We start from the raw sequence: 17949 nt of genomic DNA, 5'->3' as shown, positions 1-17949 counted from the left end.
TTAGTAAACTATCAGTATACCTATAAGTTCACTTTTAGTATAGTGGCAGTACAAACTAAACATTTTGATGTAAACTAGTTGTGTACTCAAAGTTTACTACTGTTATACTTAAAGTATACTTAAAAGTATACTTTTATATACTAGAAAGTGGGCCAATTTAGTCCCAAGGAGTATTGAAATAGTACACTTACAAGTATACTACTAGTACACTGATATTTGTATACTTACTACATAAAGTATACTTAAAAATATACTTGAACTTTACTTAAGTATACATACTAAAATAAACTTGAAGTATACTACTTTTTGGTAAGGGCTTTTTCTGCTTGAGATGCTGAAGTGATACTTCATTCCTTGCCAAATTGGGTTCTGTGGATTTTATCCTGTCAAAGGGAAAGTGTTTATATTCAGCCGCCTTGAGTTGGATGTTCTTGAGTTGGAGTGGCACAGGCTTGACACTTGCATCTAGTCTTCTTGTTTATATGACTAAGCAGTGAATTTTATTCTTGTATAAAATGAAATGCTGACAGTTGCAGTGGGTGCTGTAAAAAATAATTAGATGACTGGAAGTGTTTATAGAAAGAGTTAAAAAAAATACTGAATCAATCCTGAAAAACTTTGTGTGGTAATTAAACAGAGAGCAAAAATACATGGTACAAGATTGCTGGACATTGGAACCCATTCTTAAGAGTGATCTTGTACAAAATCAAAATGGATTTGTGTACATATGAGACAAAGATGCCATTGTGACTCCAAAGTTTTTGTTTACTTTTCCTCTCTCAAATTTGATAAAGCCGAGAACCACTGTTTCCTTTTTTCCCATTGGTATACATGGACCCAGGCCTTTGTCCTTAGTTTTTTACCTCCCCCACAGAATAAAGCTGAAACAATGGCTCAGTGTTCTATTCACCATCACACTTTTAGTTGTATACTCCAAACCACAATTTATATGTCCTATTTAATGCTTCTATGCACATTCTGTTTTTCATGAATCCATCCAGAACTTTGCACTATTAAAGTTTAGTTCTCTTTCATCACATCCTTAATCCCAATGTGCACTCATAAATATTCCACATTATTTTACAAACCAACACAACATTTTGTATTCATAATGGTGATCAAAAGTAAGACTTTATTCAACATTTAGGCAGATACAAATAGATGCACCTTGACTAATCAAAGATTGAGTGGGTGTAGAATTTGAAAAGCATGGTTGTCTGTGGTGAAGATGTCCGTGTTGAACTTGTGTACTCTCAGTGTCTGGGCCCCATTTGTTTGTATGTGTGAGAGCACTTGCAGCTGATGCATCGAGACATTCCTGTCTCAGCAGTGCTCATGATAACGAATGATTAACCAGGCTCAATGAGTTATTGTAATGAACCAGAAGCATTGGATTTCAGCCTGGTTTCGATCCCATCTAAACAAGCTCCCTGAGAAAACAGCATCATTTATCACTTTAATTTTTTTTAATCATACAGCACTCTAAGGTGTTGGAGAAACTACATTAAACTTACTAAACTTTCTTTTATCTTTCAAAAAAAAAAAATGATAGAAGACAATAGAAGGAAAAATATGACAGTAGACATAATAGAAGGTAACAAAACAAATGACAACAACAATAAAAATGGACAGATAGATAGCAAGAGAGAGAGAGAAAAAATCATAATAATAATAAACTCACTAAACTTTCTGATATGAAAACACACTAGAATTCCACTTGAAAAAAAAAGGATCTTTATGATTATTATTTTATTTTTATTATCCATTTTTATATGAATGTACTTAGTCTACTGTGTGCCCAGAGTAGATGTATATCGCTGAGCAGGATGGGGATATCCCTCCCCTCATTCACTTACAGGATGGGTGGACATTTAAGATATAAACGTCAAATAAACCCAAGTGACAAACAATTGTCTGAAAAAAAAAAACTCTTATATTTTATGCTAAACTTTATGGTAGTCATGAAAAATCATTAAAGGGATTGTAAAAGTCATTTATTACTCACCCTCATGTCGTTCCAAACCCGTAAGACCTTTGTTCATCTTTGGAACACAAATTAAGATATTTTTTTATGAAATACGAGAGCTTTCTGACCCTGCATAGAGCGCAATGCAACTGAAAAGTTCCCAGAAACATAAGGACATAGTTAAAATAGTCATTGTGACATCAGTGGTTCAACCGTAATTTTATGAAGCTATGAGAATGCATTTTGTGTCCAAAGAAAACAAAAATGACGACTTTATTCAACAATTCTTCTCCTCCATATTACATTATTTTATTATAATTGAATAAAAATTAAGATTCTCATTACAAATTTGGGAAGAAGGTTGCGTAAGTTGCAATTTCAAATGCATGTCATAAGTGGCCCAACAGCAATTGCAGAGTTGGAGCAGCATTTACTGCAAAGCAAGTTGCTCCAAGACACTGAAATCACAGGATCATTAAAATTATTCATAGACTATTGATTAGACTAAGTGCATCAAAGCCTAACATAATCACATATATGTGTATGTGTCATTCACTACAAAGACCTGACCATTAGAATCTTTAGTTCGGGAACTGGACTACACTAGTTAGGGTAGTTAGGGTATTCCAAATCGTTGGAAGAATGCACATGCTCTGACAGAACAGAAAGACAATTTTGTTCCAAGCCTAACCCAGGACCTTGCTAACTTTGTGATGCTTTGTGGGTGTTATTGGAGGAAAGATTTGGTTTTGTGGGTGTCACTAGAAGAAAGTTTTGCTTTTGAAGGGTAATTATTTGTACTTTAATTACAGGGTACGTTTTTAGTTTAGCTCTGTCTTAAATGAAGATGACAGTCCTCAACCATTTGAATTGAAGCCTTAATTAGTATAATTTGCCTATGCTTTGTACACAAACAGGAACTGGTGTGCCTACGTAGTAACAAAGACTGTAAGTTGTGTAATGGAAGATGGAGTGGAGACGTATGTGAAACCTGAATACCAGCGTTGTGCTTGGGGCCAGTGTTCCCATGTGGTTTTGTAAGTATTCATGAGAAAAAACACTGCCAAATTGCATTTCATTTAATCTTGCTGTTATGACAGTGTCAAAACGGGAAAGGTTTGGAACGTGTCCCTCACTCAACTGGATGCATGTCCACCAGAACTATACATGGAATGAGGTGGGAGAGTTGAGACATAAATGTCTCCGATGAAACTGCTAATGTACCAGAAAGTTACTTGTAATGTTGTTATTTTACTAATTTTTTTAGAGAACACATTCAGTCATAAGTCCAAAATGAAGTTGACCTTTTTCTTAGGTCTCAATAAACCTCGGTTTTATCCAAGATCTTCAAAGAAAGCCATAATACTAGTCTCCTATAAAATACAGAAGCCACATCACAAGTATGAATAGAGTATAAACAATGTTCTAATAATAGCAACAACTGCACTTGAAAGTTCAGTAGACACACAAGAGGCTTTCCAGAGCAAAGCAAACACTTTCAAAGATTTTAATGATGTATTGAAAGCTTCGACTGAATAAAATAACAAAAACATGCCCAGAAACAACAGCTCAAAGAAAAAGAAGAACAGGCCTTTATTGTACTGTTGCCTAGCATAGTTGTGGCCTTTCGAAAAGTGATACGTGGCAAGTTTTAGAAATGTCACAGAAGTACACATATGTAAAAGCTTAATTTTTACAGCAAAAATACTACACATAGAGATCATATTCAAAGTTTCTGCTAGAACTGTATATGATGAAATATCTCATACCACAGGTATCGGACCTATAGAAAACCACGGTACAAGGTTGCCTATAAAATGGTCACAGAGATGGAATGGAAGTGCTGTTATGGCTACTCAGGAGATGATTGCAGTGATGGCAGGGGCAGAACTACTGGTGAAGAAGGTATGGCGTTACAGAACTCATAAAGTGAGTCAAGTTGATCTGATATTTTCATATAATATTTTCAATTCTGCAGCATTCTGTTGTAAATTTTTGTATCATTATTTTTTGTCTTTTAAAAAAAAATAGCTTCATAGGTCTCTTTGTAGATATGCTTCCAGTAAAAAGTTTGGACATACCTGAATGATTATAATAGATGTGTACAAACTCTGGTGCTGGTCTCAGTTTGAATTAGTAAATGTCAAATAACTTCAGTGTTAATTACGTGTGCAATCAATGTCCCTCAATAGGGAGAAGTGACAGCGAAAAGATTAGACAACTTGAGGAACAAATTCAAAATCTCCAGTCAACCTTATACAACATGAATAAGAAATTACATGAAGAATCTCGAAGGGAAGGCATCAGTGGTGGCAACAATCTGGCCGATGCAGCCCAGCCAGGGATGAGAGAGACCATTCACAGCATCCAGACCAAGCTGGACATGCTGGACAACATGACACAGGTCCATGATAGAACCCTCACCAGCATCAACAACCACCTTGTGGGCGGCAATGGAATCGGAAATGAGTTGGACAGTCGCTATGGCACACTGAAAGAGGAGATTCTCAGGGAGCTGGAAAGGCGGGTGACACTGTCTTGCTTGTCATGTCAAACTGGAGTGGAGGGCATTCAAAGGCAACAGCAGGAAGACAGAGAGAGGATCCGAGCTCTGGAGAAGCACATCAGTGTGATGGAGCAGCACCACCAACAAACTGTAGATTTGCTCAAGAAGGAACTATCACACTATCAGAGTTGCTGTGATTCACTGAGCGATCTGGACAGGAGGCTTGGTGCCACTGAGAGGAAGGTCAGTTCGACTGCAGAGACATATGATATCCTTAGAGGACGTCTTGAGAAAGAGTTGAGAGGATCAGGCAATGGCAATGGCAATGGCAATGGCGGTCGGGGAAAAGCGCTTGATGAAAAACTAAACAGCCGTCTTAGAGAACTGGAGAGAAGGCTGAATGGGACTGTGAGAAAAACCGAGCAAAAATGCTCCCATACTGAGACAAGTATGAAGGAGTTTGTCCACCGAGAGATCGGCCAGATAAAGAACTCTGTCCTCAGTCGAAACGATGATCATGGTTATAGAATATCTACCGTGGAGATTGATGTCCAAGACTTGAAGCGTTTCATTAACGACCACAAAAATGATCTGGAAAGGTTAGGGAACAAAACAACTGATCTCGACAGTGGGCTTAAGTCAGCGATTAATTTGTGCACAGAGACGTGCGTTTCAAAAGGGAGTGAGACAGCAGATACTGTGAAAAGCCTGGAATGGAAGGTTGTTGCCAATGAGGAGGACATTAAGAAGTTTGACACCAAACTAAAGGATTTAAGTGTGTCTGGTGACTCCTTATTGCACCGTATTATAGATCTCAGCCAAGACGTTAAAAAAATTAAGGATCTGACAGGACATAACGGAGAGCACTTTAACCAAATCGTCACCGATGTGGAGAATATGTTACGTGATTGTGACGTATGCAATACGATAAAGGAAGAACTTAGTACAATAAGAAACATAACCAGCCATACTTTTAACAAGTTCCAGGGAGAACTTATAGATTTACACAGAAAAGTAGATTCAGATGAGTATGCTTGCTCGCTGGTATGCTCAAACCTCCAGGAGGAAGTGGGCAAACTGAAAGAAGAGGTTGAGAAATGCACAGGCCAATGCGTGATCAGCATGGCTAACCATCAGAGGAACATGGATAATCAAAATACCATAACTCGCAAGCTTGGCAAAGACCTCAAGTCCATTCAGGGTGAGCTCACAGGGGTAATCCAAATGTTCAGCTCCATCAATGACACTCTGAAAGGCCTCAGGAACACCATACAGGGGCATGAAAACTCTATTTTTGAGCTGGACTCGTCTAAGGAAAGAATTTACTCTGAATTAGATCAGATTCAGGATGATCTGAACAAGCACAAAGTAGACAGTAAAGTGCGTTTCGATGGCATCAGTAGCTTTAACAGCAATTTGATGATTGAAATGGGAGAATGCAAACTTTCTCGAGAAGGGCTGGATAAGAGGCTCTCGAAGATGGAGGATGCCTGCGGTAGACTGGATTCCTTGTCAGTAAACCTTCAGACAATCAAAGATGGCCTGAACAAACACGTTTCTGGGCTTTGGACATGTGTTAATGACCTAAACTCCACAGTTATCTCTCACGGTGAGGCCATCAACAGCATTCAGAATGTTCACTTAGAGAACATTCATGGCAAAATGAACAATCTCAACTCTTCCATACTGCATGTCCTCAAGAAGTTCCAGAGCTTCATTGAAGAGGACTTCACTGGTATGTTACATAATATGTCAAGACGAAAACAAATTTTATAATTTGTGTTACGAATTTAAAAGCAATTGGACACATTATACCTCAACTATCCATTTTTTAGTTGTTTTTGAATGTGAAAAACCAAGCAATTTCTTTTGGGCCAATCCTCAGGACCTCCTGGACCACCTGGTCCTCAGGGAGAGAAAGGATCCAAAGGACCAGCTGGGCCTCAAGGACCTCCAGGCAGAGAAGGACCACAAGGGAAAGTAGGGCCAATAGGACCCCCAGGTAAATAAATGAGACGAGAAAATAAGTTAATAAATATATATACATATATTTCATAAAATCACCAGAACAGGATTTTATATGGTCAAATCACTTATATTTTTCTATATATTTTCAACATTTTCTCTTATTTAGGCCTCAGAGGTGAACAAGGTCAGTGTGTTCTTACTATTGCTACTGCTATGACTACTAATAAAATGTTCTACTAATAAATTGATATTTCTAAAAATAAAAATGTTTTCTAAATAATTTTTAAAATAATTATTTGCCTGCTTACCAGGACCTCCTGGAGAGGATGCAAACGTCCCAAGACTGTCATTCTCAGCAGCACTCACACGACCGCAACCCAATGCAGGCACTATTGTCTTCAACAAGGTCTTTGTCAATGAAAGAAAGGCCTACAATCCAAAGACAGGTATGTATTTAAAGACAAGCATATAGTGTGTGAATTAAGGTCTGTCATAATCATAAATTCTCTCACTAAATGTATTTTGACAGGTATGTTCACTGCACCTGTGAAGGGGCGATACTTCTTCAGTGCAGTCCTGACAGGTCACAAGAATGTCAAGATCGAGGCAGTCTTGTCTAAATCCAATTATGGAATTGCCCGCGGAGATTCAGCAGGCTATCAGCCTGAGGGTCTTGAGAAACCCATGGCAGAGGCACAGCACACTCCTGGCTCCCTGGTCATCTTCAACATCATACTTCCTCTGGAGAAGGGAGATACTGTCTGCATTGACCTGGTCACAGGTAAACTTGCCCACTCTGTGGAGCCCCTTACGATCTTCAGTGGGATGTTGCTCTATGAGGAAGACGACAGATTGTAAGACCCATCTGAGACTCAGTGAGGACAATTTCAGATGTAAACATTTGTATCTGGACATAACTTTTTTGAAGAACAGTTATACATATTCAGTGTTGAATAAGGTTTATAATACAAATTATATGCAGGTTTTGTTTATAGCAGGCCATAAGGAAACACGAGATGGATATATTTTTTCTCCATTATTAAAAAAAATTTTTTTTTTTACATGGTTACGTTTTTTTACATTTATTCTTGAATGGCAAATCATATATTTTCATATACTGTATGTGAGCAGCTATGTTTGCTTATATTAAAATACAACTGAGAACGGAAATGATCTTTCTAAAAAATAGCACATCCATGTCACTTCTTGCCCCAGAAGAGAATGAGTGACTGTCAAACTGGGATCGAACTCAAGTAGAATATTTTACATAATTATCTAATAACCTAACACAATCTTTACTTGATCTGACCTTACAAACCTTCATTATAGTAGTTATTTGAATGTATAAAGATGTGTTGTTGTCAGCAGCGTGTTGCTAGACCCTTGAAATACCCATATGCCCCAGTAAACATTACTGATAAATACTGAGAATGGAGATTACCATTTACTGACATGAGAATCATTTTGCCTGATAATATTTCAGCAATCATGTTGTGTGTTTTCTATCAGCTATTTACAATCATATGCCAGATTCAGAAATTAAGCACTCTTGAGCTAACTGGTCAAATGGTTTTGCAAAAAGGTCTGAATTTGTTTTTGATTCATTCAGACAGTTCACTCATACACTGAATCATATACAGCATTTTCTCAAACGAAAAAGAAAACAAAAAGAGCGCTGGATGAGATAGATCTTTACCTACACTACGGTGTAAAAACAAACCTTGCAAATGTCTTCTAATGTTTATCAGTGATTAAACAGCACATGCAACTTGTGAACAACTCATCCAAGTGGATGCTGCACACTGGTGGTGGTTGAGAAGAGACCCCCCCACATGATTGTAAAGCGCTTTGGGTGTACAACAATACACAGTAAAGCGCTATATAAATGCATCATTCATTCATTCATTCATTCATTCATTCAACTCTGTAAAGATCATTTAAGATATATTCATATAACAGTATATAAAAAAGGTTGGTTGGCAGTGCAGTGCAGTGCATAATATAGTGTATTCACATGCACAAGCCAGTGAATTTACAGTACTTCCCAAATAAATTTGTTTGTTTGAAATTTGTAGAGAAGAATGGGAAATGGAACACAAGAACAGATGTATATATATATATATATATATACATATATTAAAGCTTGTTGTGGATCTACAAGTACATACTTGGGTCTGTACCAGTCCTTTTGGCCACTTGCAATTTGCCTGTATTTTCTGTTATCCAATCAATGCAATCACTACTTTTCTTTTAAGAAATGCTGTTTATGCTCTCAGAAAATGCTAACACAAAAACCACGACAACATACTGTATGTGAAAAACATAAATGTAATTTATTTTTTTAAAGCATCACGCCGCTATGTATACCATTATCCCCTTCTAACTTTCAAGCTTCATTCAAATACACCTCAAGAAGAAGGAATCCAGAGACCATAAGAAAATATGGATCTGTGTGTACTGTTGGTGTGTTTTCAGTTTAAAATGAGGAAAGATGTTTACAGTTTACTGTTGGTGTGGTTTCAGTTTAAAATGAGGAAAGATGTTTTTCCCTTAAAGGTTCCATTCAGGTTTTTTAAAGATGGATATAATAAATATTACACATGATATTTTCTATTATTTCCCATTTCCTCACTGTGTTATTCTTTCATATTTGTGGCACATTTCTTCACTTAATCTCCAAATTTGGAAAAGTAACTATAAAAGGATGAACTCAAATAAAGCAGGCTGTGCAGAGAGGGACATTTTTAGACATGCCAGAGGCTATAGATCAGGAAACTTCTGTAACCCATTCTCTGGTGACTCTTCCAAAGAAAACGATCAAAGCTGTTTGTGCTTGATGCAGAAAAGATTTCATCCTGGCTATCTTTTTGTCAATGGATTTTTATTTTGTCTCTTTGGACTGCAGATGTTCTCCAAATAGACCAAATCTAACAGCTCAGAATCTGTATCTTTGCCAGACATGTATTTGTGCGACCTTAGCTGTCTTGGTGGTCTATGCTTAATGTTTTCTTTAATACAAAGGGATTTAAAAGGACTTTGCACTGAGTACTGTGAGATCAAACCTTGACCATTCAGTCCATTTTAACCCTCAGAAGAGAGAAATTCCTTAAAAGGTCTTCATAAATGTTACTTCAGAATGCTTCATCTTGCAGTAAGACAGCTGATTTGCTCGATTTCCACTTGGGACCAGGTTATATCAGCTGTCCAGGCATAACCTGAACCATATCAGGTCAAATCTGATATTTTGAAGTTTCGTCTCACTACAGGCATTACAAAACAGTATTATATTTATGCAAATAAAGTCTGACTGACAAATAAAATCCGACTGCTGTGCAATCCAAACAGTCCTCAGATTATTTTCAGCACAAAATGTTTTCATAATCATATCTTCTTCAAAGCTGAATGCTATATATTGAATATACAGTATATTTGCAATGCTAGTTGTTAATTAAAATATTTTCCACAAATTTCTTATTGTGTTAAGAAGTTTTTTTTCTGATTTTAAAGGGGTCCTACAGTGTAAATATTGCGTCAAAATCAAATCAATTTGAGCGCGATTTAAACCCGGATGATTGCAATCACTCGATAAGTTCGTCTGCCTTGGGAAAGCTAGCGTGTCTCCGACATAGTGATAACACTCGTTGCCTTCTCTAGTGCAGCTCAACCAGGTCTCATCCCATTCATCGATATTTGTGATATCACAAATCCCGGAAAATATGCATTGTAGTCCAAACGAGTCGTTCGTTGTAGTTTTTGAAAAGTGATTTCTGTTAAATAAAATATCTCCTTTTGAAGTGGACTTTGAGCTTTGTAACTTTGCAGATCTTTTTTATGCTCAAACAGCAACATTACAGACTAACTAAAGTTGAAAAAGTGAAAAAGCATAATAGGACCCCTTTAAGCCTGTTGTTATGCAGTTGCTAACCTTCCCTTTAACCATGCACGCTCTCTCTCTAAACTCTAAAGCCCCGCCCTCCAAAGACACTCTAGCCAATCCCAAAACATAAAATGCAGATTGTGATCTCTCATTGGCTAAAAAGCGCGGGCCATTGTACTTATAGTGAATTCGCGCCCTCTAGTGGATGATCTGAAATCTTCTTCGCCACATTTTCTTATTGAACCGGACCACCTTCCTGAGAATGTTTGAGCGCGGGCTAAAGTGATAACATATTAAATTATGCATGATTTCGACTTAATGGTGAGAGAACCATATCCAATGTGAGCATGGCGCGAGGAAGCCTCTCTTTGTGATAGATGTCACTTACTGTCACTCATACAAAAAGTTACTCACACGCTTGAAGACATTGCCATGAAAACTGATACGCCGTTTCTCGTCAGGCTACTCAAGCCAGGTCAAGTGATCACGTAAAAGTGCGGTAATTCTATTTTAGGCCGCTTCTAATAAAAAAGAGGCGGCGACAATGAGGCGGAATTTCCTTCTTGAAGAAGCTTTTTAAGAGTTCACGGCGTGCTGTTGCCATAGAGACACAAAGCGAGCACAGAGAGACGCGCTTGGAAACAATGTAACATTTACTTAACATACTGTGGATTTCAGAACCCAAAAACAGGTAAGGGAATCTGATTGTTCTTTGACATTGAATGTAGTCTTGTAAAACGTGTTTATCAGATATACAGCTATATTGTTACCAACTTAAAAATCTCCAAATTAAGGTGCAAAAAAAAGACCCCTTAGTAAAATCGGGTCCCCAAATTATCACATGGTCGAACAAATTGTTTTTATTGAATATTCTTGGAGGAACATAATTTGCATAAAAAGAAATGTGTTCGTTATGAAAAATCATGTAAATATTAAAGTTAAAGGGCATCAGACGCTTGGGTAAATCGTCACATTTAATAAAATGCTCATAATCAGATTACAGTTACCTTTTATGGATTAAATGATTATATACTCACACAATGGAAGTAAATTATTCATAATTTACTGTTTCATATACTGTTCCTTTTTTTCTTTTAAATTTTCCTTTCTAAAGGAACCTACTTTCAGCCATGTTGTGCCCTACTATTGCATCTTGATTAAAATCTCAAGTGAAATGCATTTAAAACAAAGAAAACTAGGGGGGAAAAACCCTACAAATACTACTGTAAATTGTTTAGATTTTTAGGTTAATGATGTCATGCACCCTGGCCAAGGGAAGGCTTGACGTTTTGCAGATCTATCGGCTACTGCAGTGCGTCCAGGATGGAGATAAGCTGTACATAGAGAAATTAATCAGCATGGGTGTTCGTGACCTCATAAATCTCACTGAACCACGCGAGGGGAACGGTGTCCTGCACCTGGCATCGGTGGGCAACAAACCCGACATGCTGGAGTTCCTCATAGCTCAAGGTGCCCGTCCAGACATGCAGGACAGGAGGGGGAGGACACCCCTGATGCTGGCCGCAGAGCTCGGATATGACAGGATCGTGTCTCTACTGGCCAAGAACAACGCAGACATGAAACTTGTAGACAAAGAGGGGAAAGGTAATTTTTTATTATTTTAATTTATAATATAGTTTAACTGCCACGTTTTATCCATTGCTGTCCATATAAATATGCATAAGTTATAAGCTTCGGTCAGTGCCAGGTTCGATATCAATGTACTGTATAGACTTTATCTGTGAATACTTCATTTTATTTATCAATATACAATATTTCTCTTTCTAGGGTTAGATATTATTAGGCTTCCTGTAATTGACACCTCACCAACAATTATTCTTCATAAGACAATTTGACAGCAACCACATAGTCAACAGGGATTATCAATGGCTGGCAGCATCCTGCCATTTTGGAGATTTACTGTATGCAGATCTAATTACAGATCAGGGCTCCTCCAGTAAAACTAGTGTGTAAACCGATCTGAGTAACCTTGGCTTCCCTCCCAGGCTTGCTCTTCTACTGCATCCACCCTACAAAAAGGCACATGCGCTGCCTCCAGGTGGCCCTTAACGGCAATGCAGATGTCAACAATGTTTCAGAAACTGGGATGCCAGTGTTCCTGCTGGCCTGCGAACAAGCTCAGGACTGTGAAGGAATGTGTCTCAGTATCCTAGAGAGAGGAGCAGACCCCAATGCTACAAATCAGGTTTGCAAACATTGTATAACTGATAAATGGACTGCAAAATTAATTGAATGTGTACTTGCAGAGTACTTAAGATCTTGTATATTTGAAGTGTATGTGTATATATTTGTACACACACACACACACACACACACACACACAGCCACATATGTTTTATTTTACATAACTAGATATGAGACGAAGCACACAGCGCCTTCACGACATGGCGGCGGCGGCAACAATACTACAGCGAGAATAAAAGTTACACCTTCTTTTTTTGCGTGAACATTTGGGCGGCGTTATGCAAATCTTCCCAGATAGTGATGTAGGTATGTGGGGGCGTGTTAGAACGAGCCGTTTTAGGTAGGTGTGGCTGACTCTTAACTTTTATAAAGAATATCTCTTTGGATTTGAGACTTTAGTCTTCGCAACTTTACAGATCTTCTTTATGCACCAAGAGCTTATAACACTCCAAAGAGAAAGGAAAAATTTAAATCGCATCATATGACCCCTTTAAAGTATATTCAAAACCATTTTTAAATAATTAAAAGAAGCTTTGACATTTTACCTACATTTGATTTTGCAACTTAAACTGATCTTCAAATAACACATCCTTCAAAGCACTTTGAGCTCACAAATCATCCAAGTACATCAACTAAGCAAACTCAAGACTGCTGATGGGTCGGGTGTTTGCATTATTGATTTTGTGTGTATGATATCCCAGGAAACTGGTCGGACAGCTCTGATGGAGGCCACCAGAGCAGGAGCAATAGATCTTGTGAGAGCCATTCTCAAGAAAGGAGGAAACGTCAATGCCCTGGATAAGAAGCAATTCCATGCAGCTCACTTTGCGGCTGAAAGAGGCTTCTTTGAAGTGAGCATCACTTCTGTTGTTGTTTAACAATTATATAAGAGTGATAAAATTTGCTGTTATTGAATGAAACTTTCCTAGCATTTGGCTATAAGCCTACGTATTTCTCCAAGTGATTATCATTACTGCTTTTTTTCCAGATCATTATGGTGTTGTCTGCATATGCAGCAGACTTCGGAGTGGTAACATCAGAGGGGGATACACCGCTGCACTTCGCTGCCTCTGGTGGCTACACAGATTGCTGCAGGTTTCTAGCTCAAAGAGGTAAATCAATTTATTTTAAGCCAAACAGAATCATTAAACCGGGGGAGAATGGCTGCTTATTAATATTTTTTTGAGCAGATTGCTGTAAATTCTCAATGAAAAAAGGATATCAATAGTAAAACAACTGACTTTACATGAAAACAACACAATAAGGTATAATTCTCTGTATTTTTTATTATTTTTCTTTATTTTTTGTACTTTTACTTTATTTATTCATTTTATTAGGAAAGTTTATTTTCCTTTTATTACATGCACCATATTTATTCACAAACTCGTAATGAGAAGTGCTCATCATAAACCGGCTATTATCAACAAAAGAGAAGCTTTAAGGTCCCACTTTGGTTTTCTTCTGAAAATGAAGAAATTAAGTAATTTTACAGTTGTTACTATATTATTTTTCTAATAATAATATTAAAAATTATTTAGTAATAATAATAATAATTAAAATGTGCAACGCTCCCAAAAATTAAGAGGGTAATATTTATTAGAAAAATCACAATTAGATTTTTCCCAATTTCCCAAGTCATGCTTCTTGATATGGAACAAGCTGAACTTGATTTGAAATATTATATTTGATGCCTTGAAGATTCAAATTCCTACTTTAGGATGCAATCCCAAACTGAAGAACCAAGAAGGTCTGCTTCCCCGTCAGATCGCTAAGGACTGTGGTCACAAAGCCACTGTCAAAGAGCTTAAGAAGGCTGAACGACTACATGGAAAGTTCTCAAAAGGAGCAGGTGGCACAAATGAACCATGGGCTCTGACACTTCACGACTGGTCTCATGAAAATGAGAATGCACTGAGAAGTGCTTTCGAGTCAGCATCAGATGGCTACATGGGAATAGAAATGGTGTCCAGAACGACGTTTGTGTCTGTTCTTCAGGACTTTCACACTCCTCTAAATGATAAACAAATTCATGCTCTTCTGCTTGCTCTCGATAAGAGAAGAGAGGGCTTTATAAATATAAGTGATTTTCTAAAAGGTCTCAAATATCTTCCAAAGACATATGTTATGGCTTCTTATGGGCCTAAGAAGAAGAAGGCAACCAAGGCAGGAAAGACCAAAAAGACTAAGTTCAATGCACCTATGCCCATCTGCACTGTCCCACCTGATTTCATTCATCGGCGTGACGATGGTGGGCCACCGCATTTTATGATTGAAAGTTACCAGCATGCTACAGACACCCACAGATATGACCGGGACCATCGACCAGGACATCCTATCGAAGATGATACGGCATGGTACATCGATGAGCCCGAAAAGATATACATAAATATGAACTACTGTGTTAAAACAGGAGATATTGAGTCTCTCAGGTTGGCACTCAGCCAAAAGATTCCTGTAGATGTGAAAGATCGCTTTTACAAGACACCACTCATGGCTGCATGCGCAAGTGGGAATTACGAAGTGGCAAATTTCCTTCTTGATAATGGGTAAGTTTAATGTACTTATAAGAATTGACTTAAAAGGATAGCAAGTTCACCCAAAAATGGTGATTACCCCACCCTATTGTCATTCCAAATCTGTATGATTTTTTTTCTTCTGCAGAACATTAAAGAAGATATTTTGAAGAATGTTGGTAACCAAACAGTTTTGGTTCCCATTGACTTAGAAATCAATGGGAAATACAATGGAATTCAATGGGAATCGAAACTGTTTGGTTACCAACATTCTTCAAATTATCTTCTTTAATGTTCTACATAGGACAGAAGGTCATACAGGTTTGGAATGACATGAGAGTGAGTAAATGATGAAGGAATGACTATCCTTCTAAATTAATAAATTAAAGTATATTTACATTGGCATATGTATATTCGTAAAAATTATATCCAAACCATAATCTCACTGCAGGGCTGATGTGAATGCATACGATCAGTTCAGCTGGACACCTCTACACCACGCCTGTCATGCAGGACAGCTGGACATCATACAGTTGCTGCTGGAGGCGGGAGCTTCTGTGGACCCGCCCACCCTCAATGGAGCCACTCCCCTAATGAGAGCCATTGAGAGCTGTAGACCGTCCTGTGTGGAGTACCTCATCAAAGCTGGGGCCAAGGTCAATGCAGCAAATAAGACAGGTACAGTTCCCTTCCTAGCAAAGAACTATTATAATACAACTTCAACATCTTGATAGATCATAAATCTATTCAGGTGTGCAAACCATGAACACCTTTTCTATTTCATAGCCATCTCAGTGCAGACTGTTTTTTACGTCATTCCCACAATGCCACATCATCTTTGCTGGAGGACTCTTATGAACACCCTGATTTACAGTGCATTAAACCTCTGAGATTGATCAACTTTGGCTCTGCTGTCATTTGAGTCAGGAACTTTTAATCTTTTAATTGCAGAGCAAAACTGCTTGGACGTTGCCCACGCTTATGCAGACTTCAGGGTGGTGGATTTGATCCAGGCTAAGATTAATACGCTACCCAGACCTAAGGAGAATAAGAAGCCACAGCCTGTCAGAGTCCACCGCAAACTAACACCGGCCTCAACCCCTGGCTCTACAAAAGAAAAGGTAGAACAACTGTACTGTATGTGACTCAACATATCTATTCAACATATCCACGAGCCAATCAATTCCTGACAAAATCTTCATTTTTTTCTTAATTGAGAAGCTATTTTACTCAGCTATACATTACAGTATTGAATAAAAACTTAAAACGTAATATGAGACCATGGATAAATATTATTTCCCCTTTCATATAATTTAAAGATTCAAGTTTTTTGGTTTGATTCAATACTACAGTAGTCCTGGACTTTATACTGACGCTGATCATTTATTCAATGATGCTATTGTATAAATGTGCTATACATATTTTTTATCCATGATAAATTTATTCTGCCACCAGAAGTGTCTCATAGTAGTGGGTTATCGATGCAATATCAATATTCATCCTTACGTAGAAACATGTTTTTTACATTGGTGTTTTTTCCTTGTTCCCCACATCTGTAATGTGACCTTCGTCACATTGGTGTTATGGTGCTATGAAAATAAAAAAATATTATTATTATTATTTTTCACTGGATATTTGTCAAGTACTATTCACAGTAATTCTCATTTTAAAATTGCTGTGTCATTTCAAATATAAAATTGAAACAGCATAAGAGCTGTGATCAAAACCATCTGGTATGGCAAATGAGATGACACAGCAAATGAAAACCCAAGCAAAGAGTAAGTAAATGAGTCCAGACGTGCCACATTTCCCCCCAACAAGGCCTTGGCGACTTCGTGACTCGTTAGTGTGCACAGGGAAACCCCACTGAACCTTTGTTGAAAGTCACACCATTGTCAATGTGTCATCACGTCCTCTGTGTCTTGATTACGGTGTTGGTGCTTTATCTTCTCAGCAGGGCACCGTTCCCACTCCTACAGCCTCCTCGAACTCAGCAGTCAAGAAAGCAATGAAGAAAGACAGTGTTATCGTGCACAGCACTCAGATCACTACCGGCAAGCTCAACAAATTGGACATCAGTTTTGTGCCAAGAACGGTAAGCTGGACACCATTCATAGGTATACGCACAGAGAAATGGGCCTTATGAACTAATAATAAAAGGTGTTTTCATGCCAAAACAGTGTGCACATAAATGTCATACTCTAATTCTACTGATCATTCAATTAATCAACATACAGTAGTTATGTCTCCCAGGGTTTCCGCGGGGTCTTAAAAAGTCTTACATTTTGTTGTATCAAATTTAAGGCCTTAAAAAGTCTTAAATTGTACAAGAAAGTCTTAATTTTGATTTCAGGAGGTCTTAAATTTGGGAACGGAAAGACCAGAATTGCGATATGGCTTAATGTAACGATTAAACTTCAAAAGGCTATGATTTTATTAAATAAACACGAGCGCTGCGCGTTTCAGAGTCTGGTGCTGCGCTGATTTGTGTTCAGCTGTTACCGGGGAAACAGTTATACTTTTGCCGTTCTAAAAGCGCCTCCTGCTGGCAGAGAATGAATGTGCATTTTCAATAAGCCTGTTTTATTCAGGACCGCATTTCTAGGACGGTATAGGCTAGTTTTTTTTTTTGTTGTTTTGTTTTTTATAATAGCAGCTCATACTATTCTTTAGCACTTGCTATTCAATTCTGTATATTATTATTTTTAAGGAATTATGTAGTTGTTTAATTGTATACACTTAATTATTGTCCTAACCAACTCCTAACCCTAAACATACCCGTTGGTAACCCTCTTGAAATAGTTAACCTAATTTATTTCAAAATATTCTCTCTCTATATATAGGATCTATATATAAATATTATATATATATATAGAATCTCTCTCTCTCTCTCTCTCTCTCTCTCTCTCTCTCT

The 17949-nt window shown here is 37.7% G+C and overlaps 2 protein-coding genes across 2 annotated transcripts in view; both read left to right on the top strand.

The window, feature by feature from the left end:
* The window catches only part of LOC107698364 (EMILIN-1-like), an 11975-nt gene extending 4534 nt beyond the window's left edge, over positions 1-7441 (top strand). The window contains exons 2-8 of the mRNA XM_016499335.1: positions 2884-3003; positions 3741-3871; positions 4159-6207; positions 6358-6474; positions 6607-6624; positions 6752-6886; positions 6970-7441. Of these exons, the coding sequence (XP_016354821.1) occupies positions 2884-3003; positions 3741-3871; positions 4159-6207; positions 6358-6474; positions 6607-6624; positions 6752-6886; positions 6970-7298 (2899 nt within the window). The 3' untranslated portion in view covers positions 7299-7441. The remainder of the gene's footprint in view (positions 1-2883; positions 3004-3740; positions 3872-4158; positions 6208-6357; positions 6475-6606; positions 6625-6751; positions 6887-6969) is intronic.
* A 4129-nt stretch (positions 7442-11570) lies between these two features.
* The window catches only part of ankef1a (ankyrin repeat and EF-hand domain containing 1a), a 10081-nt gene continuing 3702 nt past the window's right edge, over positions 11571-17949 (top strand). The window contains exons 1-8 of the mRNA XM_016499287.1: positions 11571-11922; positions 12324-12523; positions 13224-13373; positions 13511-13634; positions 14240-15068; positions 15487-15713; positions 15987-16156; positions 16990-17130. Of these exons, the coding sequence (XP_016354773.1) occupies positions 11571-11922; positions 12324-12523; positions 13224-13373; positions 13511-13634; positions 14240-15068; positions 15487-15713; positions 15987-16156; positions 16990-17130 (2193 nt within the window). The remainder of the gene's footprint in view (positions 11923-12323; positions 12524-13223; positions 13374-13510; positions 13635-14239; positions 15069-15486; positions 15714-15986; positions 16157-16989; positions 17131-17949) is intronic.

Source organism: Sinocyclocheilus anshuiensis, unplaced genomic scaffold (genome assembly GCF_001515605.1).
Source record: "Sinocyclocheilus anshuiensis isolate Anshui unplaced genomic scaffold, SAMN03320099.WGS_v1.1 scaffold1746, whole genome shotgun sequence".
Taxonomy (NCBI): domain Eukaryota; kingdom Metazoa; phylum Chordata; class Actinopteri; order Cypriniformes; family Cyprinidae; genus Sinocyclocheilus; species Sinocyclocheilus anshuiensis.
Note: the sequence above shows the minus strand (reverse complement) of the source record. Positions and strands in the feature narration are given on the sequence as shown.